The 13978-nt window shown below is 40.6% G+C and overlaps 2 protein-coding genes across 4 annotated transcripts; one reads left to right on the top strand and one right to left on the bottom strand.

The window, feature by feature from the left end:
* atp6v1e1a (ATPase H+ transporting V1 subunit E1a) lies at positions 1-4425 on the top strand. The gene is made up of 9 exons (XM_040132646.1): positions 1-221; positions 691-756; positions 855-964; positions 1699-1765; positions 2248-2337; positions 2427-2495; positions 2644-2738; positions 2894-2981; positions 3809-4425. The coding sequence occupies exons 1-9, from the start codon at positions 189-191 to the stop codon at positions 3869-3871; spliced, it is 681 nt and encodes a 226-aa protein (XP_039988580.1). The 5' UTR covers positions 1-188; the 3' UTR covers positions 3872-4425.
* An 84-nt stretch (positions 4426-4509) lies between these two features.
* On the bottom strand, positions 4510-12588 carry slc25a18 (solute carrier family 25 member 18). Of its 3 annotated transcripts, none has more exons than XM_040131989.1 (11): positions 12493-12574; positions 11699-11742; positions 10954-11335; positions 10633-10755; positions 9527-9582; positions 9193-9283; positions 8286-8401; positions 7701-7896; positions 6821-6993; positions 6084-6159; positions 4510-5960 (listed from the first exon to the last, which is right to left on the bottom strand). In XM_040131989.1, the coding sequence occupies exons 3-11, from the start codon at positions 10971-10973 to the stop codon at positions 5819-5821; spliced, it is 993 nt and encodes a 330-aa protein (XP_039987923.1). In that variant the 5' UTR covers positions 10974-11335; positions 11699-11742; positions 12493-12574; the 3' UTR covers positions 4510-5818. The 3 variants fall into 3 exon arrangements, with proteins under 3 accessions (XP_039987923.1, XP_039987925.1, XP_039987924.1); XM_040131991.1 differs by having other exon boundaries at positions 10954-11331; XM_040131990.1 differs by lacking the exon at positions 11699-11742 and having other exon boundaries at positions 12493-12588.
* Positions 12589-13978: the final 1390 nt, after the last annotated feature.

Raw genomic sequence — 13978 nt, 5'->3', positions numbered from 1 at the left:
CATTGGATGTGTGTTTTATTTTGAAAATGATAACCGGAAGTTGCGTTTCTTCCTATATCGCTAACTCGACCTGAAAGCAACGAGTCTGTCCCCAACTGTTTCTGTGGGTTCTACTGACCTGTACACGAGGACTTAGTGTTTTTTTTTTTTACAGACTTTACATAAACAAAACATTTTTAAGAACAGACATGGCGCTCACCGATGCCGACGTACAGAAACAGGTAAAGTAGACAATGTTAGGCTAGTAAATGTTAAATTAAACCACCTTTATCCCAGGGACTTAAATTATAACTTTAGGTAAACATGTCAAACGTTAGCTAAGGGGCTAAACCCTGAACTATCGGTACGTGTAGCACCGGTGATGTTTACTCATTCTTCTGCACCGAATGTCGCAACGTTACAACTCACTTTTTGGCTTTTAGTCCTTTGACAAAATTGTTTTGTTACATTTATTACACGTGTAAATTTGACACAAACTATCGGTAATGGCTACGGGTTAATGTTCCCAGAAATACAGTAATAATACAAGCCATGTGATTAAGGAGCGAATGAGATCATTTATGGATCTTATGAATTACGAATTGGTTTGTACTTATACTTAGAAAATTGACATAACGTGATCTGTAAATATTGAACTTTGTGTGACATCTGAATCTGAACAAACTATCTTGTGTTTGTCTCTTGTGGCAGATCAAGCACATGATGGCCTTCATTGAACAAGAGGCCAGTGAGAAAGTTGAGGAAATTGATGCGAAGGTAATTGGAAGTCTGTCTTTCAGTCTATCAGCCTGTCTGTCAGTCTTGTGATTTTTTTTTTGCTGCAGTGGGCGTTTGTCATACCCATCTATTTACAGGCGGAGGAAGAGTTCAACATCGAGAAAGGTCGCCTGGTGCAGACTCAGAGGGTGAAAATAATGGAATACTATGAGAAGAAGGAAAAGCAGATTGAACAACATAAGAAAATGTGAGTCCCTGAACATTTTGGTGTTTATTTTTTTCTTTAGAATGTAAAAAAGATATCTGCAAACAGAGACTGAGTAAGTGGAATTCTAATAAATTTATAGTTGCACCCGCTTTGAGTCATTATTTAGTGAGGCCTACCCACATCCTATGTACAGGCACATGGATTTGAAGTGAGAAGGGATCATGTTTCTCCTGGAAACATAGTGCTACCTCAAGATAATGTAACGCCACACCAGGCTCTTTTTTTCCTGATTGGAGCTCAGCTATTGTCTGGGTTTGCCTGTCCCTGTCAGGCATTGTTGTCAAACGATGACAGGTTTGAATCCGAACAATCGAACATTCTTAGTGACCTTTGCAGCCTTGACTGGTCCAGAGGTTAGAGAGCGAAGCATAATATGAGCTGCATCCACAAACTGAATCAAACCCCCCCTCACTGTCATGGTTGCCTCTTAAATCTCAGTGTGCCGCCACTGGCGTTGTGTCTGTAAATAAACTTAAATTTAGAAATACACTGTAACTACACCACCCTCCTCTGTCCTCATCGCTTATCATAAAGGCTCACTAATGTCTTCATATCTGCCTCTAAAAATCCAGTTGTGGTCGCGCAGTCGGCTTAACATCAGTGTGTTGTGAGAACTGAGCATCACGCAGGACAGCTATGTTACAGGCGTTTTGTGTTACCTGTTGATGTGTTCAGTCCATTTTATTCATTGCTTTTTTTCTCCACTCTCACAGCCAGATGTCCAACCTGATGAACCAAGCGAGACTGAAGGTGCTGAAGGCCCGTGACGACATGATCATGGTTAGAGATCATCTTCATGTGTTACACATACTTGCATTCAGTTCATGTCATGCGGCTGATTTACGATTACGGCGTGTTTGCATTCGTGAGTTAGGTTTGTGTGCATATGTTTACATGCCATTAGTGTCCATGTGTGTTTATCTTAAGTCCCACTGACTCCTGAATTAAATTCTTACATTTCAGACGGGTCCACTACCCCAGCATGATGGAAGTGAATGGATTTTCATTTATGGTTCTCAGATCATAGAAAAATAATGTTTACTTGTCAACACAGATAAGCATTTGAACACAAGTGCCTATATTTATATAAGCTTTACTTACTTACTTACTTACTTATATATATTTTTCCATAAATGTGTCTGATTCCACAGTATCTAAATAAGAGTGTTTAAGAGCAACATGTTTATGACTTTAAAGTGATCTAAATTCATCTTTGAAATTGCAGGCTTTTTCTCTGTTTTCTACCTGTGTTCTTTCCTCAGGATTTGTTGAATGAGGCCCGTCAAAGACTTGCAGGGATTGCCAAGGACCCTGCTAGGTACTCCACCCTATTGGAGGGCCTGTTACTTCAGGTAAATTCTCCAACTGCTGTCGCAGCCCGACATCTGACTGGTTTGTTGGTTCTGTTTGTTTCCTCAGTTTGTGCTTTTCCCCTTTTCAGGGATTCTATCAACTGCTGGAGCCCAAGGTTACCATTCGCTGCCGACAGCAGGATGTAGAAATGGTTCAGGTGAGGCTGAGCTGACTCTAGAGGTGTATGCTGGGATTACTGTAACAGGTTATTTAGGAGAGCACAGAACATTTCAGGAGTCTCTGCATCTGTTGTTACATTCATGATAGTTGATAGTGTTGTGTTTTTCTGTTGTATTACCTGAAAGGCTGCAGTTACTAAGAACATCCCTATCTACAAAGAGGCAGTGAAGAGCAACATAGACGTCAGAATTGACATGGAATGTTTTCTTCCATCAGAAATGTAAGATGATGTAATGTACTTAATCATCAACTTGTTACTCTTTGATTTAAAAAAAAAAATGCATTGTCAGATTACTTATTTTTCATTGTGACTATTGCAAAGATTGAAGAAAAGACATACTTAAGCTGAGTTTGACTCCCTCTTTGTTTTAACAGCTGCGGAGGAGTCGAAGTGTATAATGCTAATGGGAAGATAAAGGTTTCCAACACTTTGGAGAGCAGGCTTGAACTTATGGCACATCAGGTAGAGTAACTTTGACTATGTATCTAAAATCCAAATAACCACTTCCGATCTTAATAACACACGAAAAGTAGTTTCTGCTGCGTGCCTGTAGAGGGCAGCAGAGCCCACTAGGTTTCCCAGCGCGGTCATTATCTGAAGGTGCAAGCAGTGAAGGTGAAAGGTGATCCAGATAATTCAGGCAAGACTGTCATGACAGCCACTAATTTACCATACTTTAATTGGTAAGAATGGGGAAAGTTTTACTTTCTTCTTAACTTCTTGTCTGGATTCAGGTAAGGCTAGAAAATTCATTGTGTAATTATTACAGTCATCAGTGTTTTGCTTTTGTAAGTAATTAAAATGTATTCACTCATGCTTTGTGTTGAGAGTACCTGCTCTTGTCACAAATAAAGATGATAAAGAATAGATGAGAGTTTGTTTTGAGCATGCATCCCAAATGCCTTCTGCTGCCAACACACAGCTGCAGGAGCAGACAAGAGCATCATCACTGCATTGGCACCTTTTAAAAAATATTCTAAATATTATTTAATATAGCTTCTTCTGTATGAACAAAACAAAAGCAAATATTTTTGTCAAAATGTACGCACATCAGTAAAACATTTGACAGTTACGTATAAGTTTTTTTGTTCTGTTTGTCTAAGGGGGAAAGTAGATGCTATATATTATTAGTTAACTTCCTTTTATGTCCATACAAGAAATAAGAAAGAAATATTAAAGCATTTGCATTTCTAATGTTGCTTCACCAATTTACTTCAATAATTTATTCAGGTTTTTTCCTTTAAGTTTGTGAGTGTTCCGTATTTGTATCCTGACTTTACCCCTGACAGATGATGCCTGAAATCAGAGTGAACTTGTTTGGTGCCAACCCCAACCGCAAATTCACAGATTAACAGTGGATTTGAAGGGAGCAGTGCGGACACAGACGGACTATTTAAGGTGACCACAGACTATCATCATAGTGCGCAGCAGCCCGCACAATCACCTGCCAGTTATCGGGGTCAAAGAGAAGCCTGATTTCCTCAATGGGACGCTATGGATGTGTTCATATATCTTTTTATTTTTGTACTAAAGGACTGAGTAATAATTCAACATGCGCACTTTTACTTCTGTTTAAGTGCCCTCTATTTAACCTCTCCATGGGGTGTCTAATGGACTGCTTTAAATTGCAATGGCATTGCAAATATGTATTGCTCTTAACTAACTGATTAAAGTAATCAAAGCTACATGTCTAGGTCACCAAAGATACACATTTTCCCTACACATACTTAATCTAATCATTTTTTGTAGACTACCGCCTATAATCAGGTTGATTATCTGTTTGCCAAAGAGAACTTTTTTTTTTTTTTTTTTTAATAGTTTGTGTGTGTGGTGTGTGTGTGGGGAAAGAGAAAGGATGTTTACCATTGTTCTGAAACAGTTAACATACAAAAGCCAAAGAAATAAATGTGTGTGACACAGAGAAATCAGCATGTATGAGATATCTTTATTTACAGCTTGTAAACAAACCATTTACTCGGGCTATGTTCACTCTACAATGAGGAAAATGTAGTAGCCTAGGTACACTAGCCACATCAAAATGTGTCTTGCATAAAAATGTAAAAAAAAAAAAAAAAAAGCTTTTAGTGCCACCCAGTGGACATAGGTAATGGCAATCAGTTGGCAAGACAAGGTGCCATACTCCCTCTATGGGTTTAACAAGTATAATTGTCCTCGCCAGATTGGACTCTAGTACCAAAACAATATTTCAACACCCCCGATTCCACGAATTCCTTTAAGACTTACAGTTTTGATGCTTTAGAAACTATCAGCAATGATAAGGCTTTAATTGCATTTTTTTTAAGTTATTGTGCGCACATCATTTGAAGCAACATTTTTTGTGTAATTAAGCAGTAAAAACAGCCCTAGGCCTCTAACAGGTTTTATTTAAATCCCTCCAAGCTATGTGGAAGAGGAAGACAAGGCTACGAGACAGTGGCCCAGCAGCCTAACCTGTGGCCTTAGGCAGGAAGTGAGCTGTATGTTAGGGTATATTGTACGCTAATACAGGGATTAAAGCATTACCATCAGATTAACAAATGACCTTAGAGACACTAGCAAGCAGCACCTCCCAATCCATTGAGGGAATCCAAGGTTACAACTCAAACCTCACAGATGGAGTAGGAGGAATGCATAACGGGGTAGGCCGAAGGCGATCAAGCTCCTTTTTCCAGAGAAAAACACATCAAACCTTGAATTCTAAATGACTGGCATGGGAGGTCAAGCCAAATACCCAGTTCAGACTCTGAGGTCAGATTAGACAATATTAGCTTTTGACAAAGATTTTAAAAGGGGAATTTGTCATTTACATTGGATGATGGACAGTTCTTCATCAGGACCATGCAAATGGTCAGATTGGTAGGCATTTTAGTTAGCAGCCTCAAACAACATCCAGCAGCTCTTTCTTAACAACCAGATGGAATAATCTCTCCCAGGTGAAAGGAAGAGCCCCAGACATATTGCAGCAAGCACACTGGGATAAACCTGACGACTTGGGATACATATCCTCAAATTAGTCACACATATACACTGGACCCTGTTTAACCTATGGAACCCTGCTGACAGCATGTAAAAAGCCTAGAGAAACTTGATTAGTGTGAACCACTTGGTCCACATATTAGTAATTAGAGCCTCTTCATATCTCAGACCATTCCTCCTCCTTTGGTTAGCAGGTCGTGGCCACCGTTCCCCTCTCTTTGTATTCACCGTTCACTCAGTTGTGTCATGCTTTCACTGCAGATTGAAGCAGCAAATTATCTGTACAGGGGTAACACAACTGCCACCACCAATGCCGAGCACTGCTATCCCAGCAAACCCAGCACCATCTCCCCTACCCCAAGAAAATAGACACCCTGCGCAATGCCAAAAAGAGGAGCAATGACTAAAGCACGACATGTTGCACCTTTTAGGAACGCTGATGGGCCCTCCCGCCTCATGATGCGCCTGCAAAAGTATACAGAGAGGATAATGGGAGGAAAAACATTGCGACAAGCAATTGTCTCAGGTGTGAATTGCTTTTACACTTATTAGGGTAACAAAATGTTTTATAATAGGATATAGTCGTACCTTGTGCAGTCAATAATTCCTCTGTATGTGTCCTCCCCCTCACCTTTCTGCAAGGTCTGCAGACGAGTCTTTATTACTGTATGGGTATTTAGAATAAGGATGCACTTTCATTGCATAAACTGAAAGAAGACAATCACAGGATAATAGTAAAAGTTGCACAAGTGGAGGTGTCAAGAATTCAGTAAAGTCCGTTAAACGCTACGGCTGTGTCCGAAACCACTCCCTATTTACTTTATAGTGCACGATATTGAGTGTCTGAATTCTGCTACAGAATAATGATGATTAAGTGTCCAAAATCTTGATTTATTCCTCACTATTAAGTAAACTATCAAGTATCTATTACATAGGGAGAAGAGAACAAGGACATGATTTCAACCATAACAAATACTGTATTTATTTATTTATTGCTAACCTTCGCAACAATAAACTACCGGTCATACCAGACCAAGTGCGGCTGCGTATTGAAGTGAGTGAGGTTGCATTTTATTGCTCATGAATTCAGCTTTTCATTTGTAAGAAGAATATTGTGTCAAAGAGTTACATAGTCACACTCTAAAATACGACATTAAAGAGCAGTTTGATTGAGCAATTTGTCTGGAACACACCAAATTGGAGTGAAGCATTGCAACACTGGGGAAACGTGCACACTGCTGTCATTGTAAGTAGCGAAGGCTTGAGCCCTCATGCACATCCAACTTTCTACCCTCCATCTCTCTCTATTGCTTTCTCCCACTCACCATCCAGTGGTGTTACAGCCACTGCTGCCACTGAACCTGCGGTGCAGCCCGCCACAAAGGATTGCCAGAATGGGGCCTGAGCCTGCACATCACCCTGGCCACCTGCTCGCTCCCGGCCCAGTGCATTCAGGTTGGCAAAAAGTGGAAAGTAGATCATTGAGAAGGGGACATCCCTGAAAAATAAGATTTAAAAAAAATGGTTAGATTAAATGAGATGGAAAGGAAAGAACCTGGGAGAAAGGCTGCAGTTCTGGTTGGGGCAAGGAGAAAGAAATTGGATAGCCTGAGAATGAGTGGGAAAAAGATGTGTGGGAGAGGGTGAAGCCACAGGAGAGAGGTAGGGAGAGACTGAGAGACATGGCCCCATTCAACTGCAGCATAGCAGCCAGACATAGCTGCAGGAATCTATTGATTAGCGTTTGATTGGTAGAGGTGTCAGGAAATACAACAAATGAAGCCGAGTTATGTGATCTAAAGTAAACTCACTAAAGCAATGATGATAGAGTTGAATGGAGGATAGACTGAGCTGTAGAACACAAGCCATTGGGCAGGGTCATGCAGTTGATGGTTTCCAACATAAGAGCAAAGTATGAAAAATATTGTCATGGACTGAGTGACACCAGTGACATCAAGAAGACAGTGAAAAATGAAAAAGAATGAACACCAGAAACAAACTGTGGGAGAAGTATTTCTGGAATTGTTCTAAACAGTTTAAAATGATGGAAAATGACTGACTCTCAGTCTGGTTTTCTACTTTAGTTGTAAAATAATAACTAAATATTTACATGTACATTAAAAGTAAAAAAAAAAAGACAAGTAAAACAATTTACACGTATTGTGCTGTGGGCGGAAGTGTGTGTTTATGTTTTGTGTGTATGACCTCATTAAGGTGGCCCCTGCCCCCCTGTAGAGGCCAGCCAGGCCACGAGTCTTCAGTAGCTCCACAGTGATGCCAGTGGCCGAGGGCCGTCGTGGAGGGGTCCGCCGGGCTTGTGCTTGTGGTGGGGGGGCCACCAACGATGGAGCTGGACCGGGAGCAGCAGCCTGAGCTGCGGTTGGCACAGGCCTTTGTGCGGCTAATGGACAAACACAGATTGTCCCAGGTTAGAAAACACATGCAGACCAATGTAACCCGGCAGCCATCACTGTGTGTGCTTTTTGTTGCCGAACAAAGGGAGGGTGCCAACCATTTGATTTTCTATTTTATTTCGTAACTTTTACGTTACATTTTACAGAAAAGTAAATAGGAGCTGTGGCTTATTTATTGAGAAACACGTATGACTAAACTTGAATCAAATCGGTTTTAGCATAAATATATGATACAAAGTCCAATTTGATTCACTTCATGAATTGGATTTTCCAAGATGTCAGTGTATCGTTACCTTTTACACTTCTATAAATACTGACAAAATGCACCTTGGTAATAGTGTGAAAACAGCTCTTTGGAAAAAGGTGATCAACTCACCAAGCCTTCCTGCGTCCTGCAGCTGGATCTTAAGCATTTCCATAGGAGTGGTGACTACCACCTGACAGGTCCCGGCTCCGCATCCTGCCAGCACCTCCCCCCACAGGGGCAAATTCCTTGAAACACAGTGTGACCATGAACAACAGTAGGACATTACAACAATAGTGTGTCCCTACCAGAATTATGAGAGCAACTAAAGAAGAGTAAACCTTAGAACCAGTAATGGTGGGGCTTCTGTTGTCCCAGGGCTTCTGTGTTAGCCTTTTTTTTTTCTTTTGACGAAAAACATAATGTATTAATTAAATTACAAGTTGTTTTTTCAGATCAGTTTTTTCTTAGTTTCTCTGTAAAACATACTAGACTAATAGTGCTGTTTCTTAAAAGTACTGATTAATGAACAAATGTTACTGGTATGGTGTTACACATCACAATATTTTAAAGTTATTTAAGACTAGGTTAAAGATTAGCACACTTCCTGGCATGCTGCCCGAATGAAATACGGATGCAAGAGCAATAATAATTTGTACCAAGTAGCTAAAAGAATCCCAAATGAAAAACTGTATTTTTCTCCCACTTGTTTAACAGGATATATTACATATTAGCACCATCTCTTGGTGATGGCATTCAACAAAATTTGCCAAAAAGTCTCCAAAACAAAACAAAGTCTTTACTGAACTAATTAGTGTATTTTTAGTTTACTATAAAAACCTTGAACACTTTTTCAAATCAAATTTTATTTAACACAACATAAACTTCTCAGTTGTTTTTGGTATAACTCTAGATGTGTCTACTGTAATGCAATATATTTAAGGGTAGGCTATCTTTCAGTTAGACCTGTTCTGAAGTTTGGGATTATTTTTGATGTACAGTAGATTCATCATGTGATGTATCAGTGAGCCTAAGTTACCCATCCTTTGAGAGCTTCTGTCTGAAGACATCATTGGCAGCCAGCTTGATGGCTTTTTCTGGTGTAACAAGTGTGAGGTTCACAGCTGCACCTGGAAAAGACAAACAGGCTGATGACAGTCACACAACCGTTTCCACTGAGGTATGCAAATAGAACAAACTTACACGGGAGCTTATGGTTTACTGCTGTGGGCTAATGGGAGTAGACAGTGGTTATTATGATAAAAAGATTGAGAGCTCACAGGGGAAACAACAGCATAGTTGGCCAGATTAAGTTTACAGTAAAACTCAGTTGTAGCGTTGTTTGTCACAGGGATTAGAAATGCAAAGAATACCTCTGTAGCATCCAAAATAGCCTTCCGAGCGTACCGTCTTTGCCAGACAGTCCAGCCTTTAAAGACAAAAAGAAGGGACTGATGTTGTGTCTGTTTTTGTATGAGTCCTTAAATACAACATAAGGTGGTCATTAACTCTACTGACATATATTTCGGTCAAATCAGTTGTATTATGCTTCATTTGTCATCATCATCACTGGCCTGGCCTTCACCCAAATACACCATGACCATATATCCTGTCCAAACAACAAACTGGACAGAGACCAATGGTGTCAAAGAACGGTCTGAACAGTTACGTTGAAACTTTCTTTTTTCTTTGCAAAGAAAAAAAAAATCCAACCTCATATTTGGGCCTTTAGGAGAATAAGCTATCGAAGTTTTTTTCCATCTCTGAATCACAATGGAAATCCACACCCTGCTGAACACGAGATGGCCACACCCAGTCAGCCAGTACTATTGATGCCCACCAGATGTGCGCAGTTAAAAATTCAGGGTCACTATGTCTTTTAAGGACACAATCAATGTATCTTTTTCTCTGCATCTCTTGAAAACTAAATCATAGACTGTTCTAGCTGAACTTTTAGTCCATCAAAACACACACTGTGTATAGCCATTCCCCTAATGTGATCCCATGAGTGAGTTTGGTGCAGTCTCACCAAAATTATGGACCAAATATGGAAAGAGTGTTTTAAGCTCTGCTGCTTCACCCTGTGAGATTCAGTGGAAAGGTATGTGAGATTTGATCATCTTAATAATAATATTGTCTTGTGTGTATCTCAAATTAGAGAGCGCTGTTAACCAGAGGGCACATGCAAAACCATTTACCACCGGAAGGATGCCGATATTTTGAAAAGGTTTTACAGTTTTAGACTTTGACATTGTTTTGGCACATATTTGCAAGCTAAAATAATATTTGTCAGCAGCCTTTCCCCCTACCTTAAAGACAGTGATTATTTTAGAGGCTTTTTCACGGTAACAAAAATTTAAAAAGTATAATTCAGTGATGCTAAGACAAAAAGATTGCGGTAATGTGAAAGTTTTATTTTTGGATGTTGCAAATCAATAACAGTAGTAGGTCTAACTTGGGCCAGGGGATTCCTACTCACATTCCTTTGTAGACCTGGACGCCCTGCTGGTTCTGAAGGCGGGTCTTGGCCAGGTCAATAGGAAATACACATGTCACACCAACCAGGCCTGCCACGCCCCCATTAATCAGCTTAGCAGGGAGGCTGTAAAGGGATCAACATAGACAAACGCACATGTGCATGCACAGATTTACATGAAGTCACTGACACAAGATATGCAAATCAATTCACTGATAAAGTGACACACACAAAGAATGCAAAACACCAACATTAACCCAGCTGCTGCTTCCACTTGCTGAATACATTTTCACTGAGCAAAACAAACAAGATAAAGATACTTACCTAACTTTCTTCTCTGCCATCCTGCTTGTGTTTGGGCTCCAGGCCCAGGTCCACTGCTCCTCTCCTCCTCTTCCTCCTCCTCCACCTACTTCTAATCCTTTCCTTCCTCTTCCTTTTCCTCTTCCCTCGCACACTTCGGCACGCAGCCCAAAGTTGTCACCACAGCTCAACCCTCGCCTGCCCACCCACGCCACAAATGCAGCTCACTGCTTCTTTTAATGTGGCAGAAGTGGACGGCCTCCCTCTTCTCCCTGGTACGGCAGGGGTGGACGCCCTTTTTTCTGTTGTGGCCAAAACCACCACTGTTGGATCTGTGTCTCCTGGCCAGCCTTTCTGCTTTGTTGTACCTCACAGCAAAACCCAGTCCTCCCTCTCCCACTGCCTGGGACAACAAAGCACATGCAGTTGATGTGGATTAAATACTTCTAAAGAGTGCTACTGACACTAATATTACCCTATTCTATATGACACAGAGGCATTTTCTCTCTCAAAGCCTTGTTGAATAGTCATTTGTGATGGCTTTATAAGATAGTAGGGGGCATGGCAGTAATGGAGGAAAGACACACCTCAGATTGACTATCAGGGTCTATAAAATCCAGATTTAGCCATTCATAAATGTGAATAGAGGCATCTCCCAGGACTAGCATACTGAGACAGAACATCTTGAGTCTCTCTAATCTGCCAGCTAAAAGGATAAGAGTATTTGATCTAGGAAGGAGGGCAGAACTGAAAATGAGTGGCTTACCGGTATTCTTTTTACTGCATATGGAATCCAGCATTTACAAAGGACTGAAAAGAAGATTTGAATGGAAGTTGGTCAAGTTTCTTTTTTCTCTCTGGAAGTACAATAGTTGGCAGTCTAGCCTAAGAAGTGTGTATCACAAGTAATACAAATGCCGTTGAAACCTTATCTAGGGTTCACAGCTCCTGCTTTCCTTTACTATGTTCTCAGTTTCTTCGATTCTTTTCTGCCTTTTCCCTTCCTGATATCCCCCTTCCCTCAGCTCCCTAATTAATCTATCTCTTAATCTCTCCACCTCCACTCCGCCTCTATTTTTACCACTTGTAATGCTTCACTCTATCCTTGCCTGTCTTGTCTGGTGAGAGTAACAGAAACAATCAGTTTTTGCTCTGTTCATCGTCCCATCTTGGTTTGTGTCTTTTGGTGTCTTTTCTATCACCATTCGAACTTTTTCATCACCAAACATTTCTTCGGTTATTGTCCCCTTCAAACTCTGTCTTTTCTGTTGCTCGATTCCTAGTATAGGAATTCCTATACAGATGCCTTTCACTGAGCCTCTTTCTGTAAAACTTTCTTTCAGCTCCGCTCCATTCACACACAGTAGTGACCCTGCCAAAACACAAACAAGGGTGCCTCATCCCAAGCCAACCTACAGCTCCCAGACCTCGGTTTCCCCCAGAATTGCAGTAGAACATCCCACTCCCACAGTTCACACAGCACAGCCCCACGAGACAGCTTTCAAAAACCTTCATTTTCTTCCATCACACAGACATAGCAGTAGGGAATGGGGGTCTTACCTCCGTCGCTGCATCCCACAGGCAGGATCAAGCTGTCCGCTTTCCTTTCACTTTAACAATGCGTGCAGTGATGGTAGTCAAGCGAGAGCGGTATGAGAGAGCCGGCCGCCACTCAGGGGCCGTTGCACAAACACCAGCATTGTCCTGCTGCCTAAGTCCCTCCCACTCGTGATGACTCCCTGTGTGACACGGCCACAGCGACACAGCTCTGCACTAACACAACTCGACATAAACTCATGCCTGTGGAGCTGCTGCCACAACACACGCAACAGACGCAGCGGAGACAAATACCCACAATTTTAACTCAGTGTGTATTGTTTCTAAGAATATATAGACAACATGAACAGAAACAAAAAAAGGTTGCCCATCTGTAATGAGCTCTACATTCAACAGCACTGGTATTATATAATACCTTGGGACACACTGAATGCCACAAATGTTCACAGGTTTACTATTACTACTAAGGTAACAGTGATGAACCGACATTTTACATTTTAGTTATGTAAGAACATCAGCAATAAGAGAATGTGACCACCACAGCAACATCTCATTGCCCCTGGACTATTTTTTAATGAGCATTGATTGATGTATTGATTCCTGTTAATGGAAAAACAATTACTATCAGTGATCATTTCACTCATCAGCATTGAAACTCTTTCATTGAAGACAATGTTTTCTAATATCGTTTTAAACGTGGTTATGCCGTACACTGTTTAAAAAAAGAAGATGAAATGTAATGAAAATAGAAAACTGCTTGTGGCCAACAGACTGTCTAAGTATGTAGCAGTTACTTGGGTAAAAGAGTGCTGGTCTTTGTTTCTAGCCAAGGAGGTCAGCAGCTAGAACAGAACTGTCCATGCCTCTTTTGCAACAGTCGACTATTTTTAACATTCGGACTGAAGATAAAGAAAAGAAATCTTTATTAGAGTATGAAGTGATAACGTGTATAAAAGTAGACTGAAAAATTATAGAGGAATAAACTTAACTCTATAAAAATGTATAATAAATGCATGAAACATGAGCAGACTTCTAGACTACATATTAATATGAGGTTCTGAAATATGAGTTATATCCTCTCATTATACAGTACCTCAGCACACTGAAATATCCCAAGTAAGGAAACATTTGTCAGTTTTATTGTAACAGGTAAAATAAGGTTCCTGAGCTGATATATAATTAAAAAAAAAAAAAAAAACACAACAGGAAGACTGACCAACTTGCCCAGTCACATGTGAATACATACAGTATATACTCTTTGGTCGATGATTATGTCCAATGTGTAGAATTTCACTGAGGGCACACTTTTGGCATGAGGGGCTCTGTAGACCTTTTTCACAGCAGACATTTTGACTTAGCATAGCAGGAAACGTGCAGGTATGATTTATAACATTAGCAATGGCTCAGTTCCCAGTATACTATTCCAGTGAGCCAGCATGCACAATACCAAGACCCTGGAACTGGCTCCCCTGAGTGGAATACAGCCACC

This window comes from Xiphias gladius, chromosome 8 (genome assembly GCF_016859285.1).
Source record: "Xiphias gladius isolate SHS-SW01 ecotype Sanya breed wild chromosome 8, ASM1685928v1, whole genome shotgun sequence".
Taxonomy (NCBI): domain Eukaryota; kingdom Metazoa; phylum Chordata; class Actinopteri; order Istiophoriformes; family Xiphiidae; genus Xiphias; species Xiphias gladius.
The sequence above is the reverse complement of the archived record's forward strand: the minus strand, read 5'-3'. Positions and strand labels throughout refer to the sequence as shown.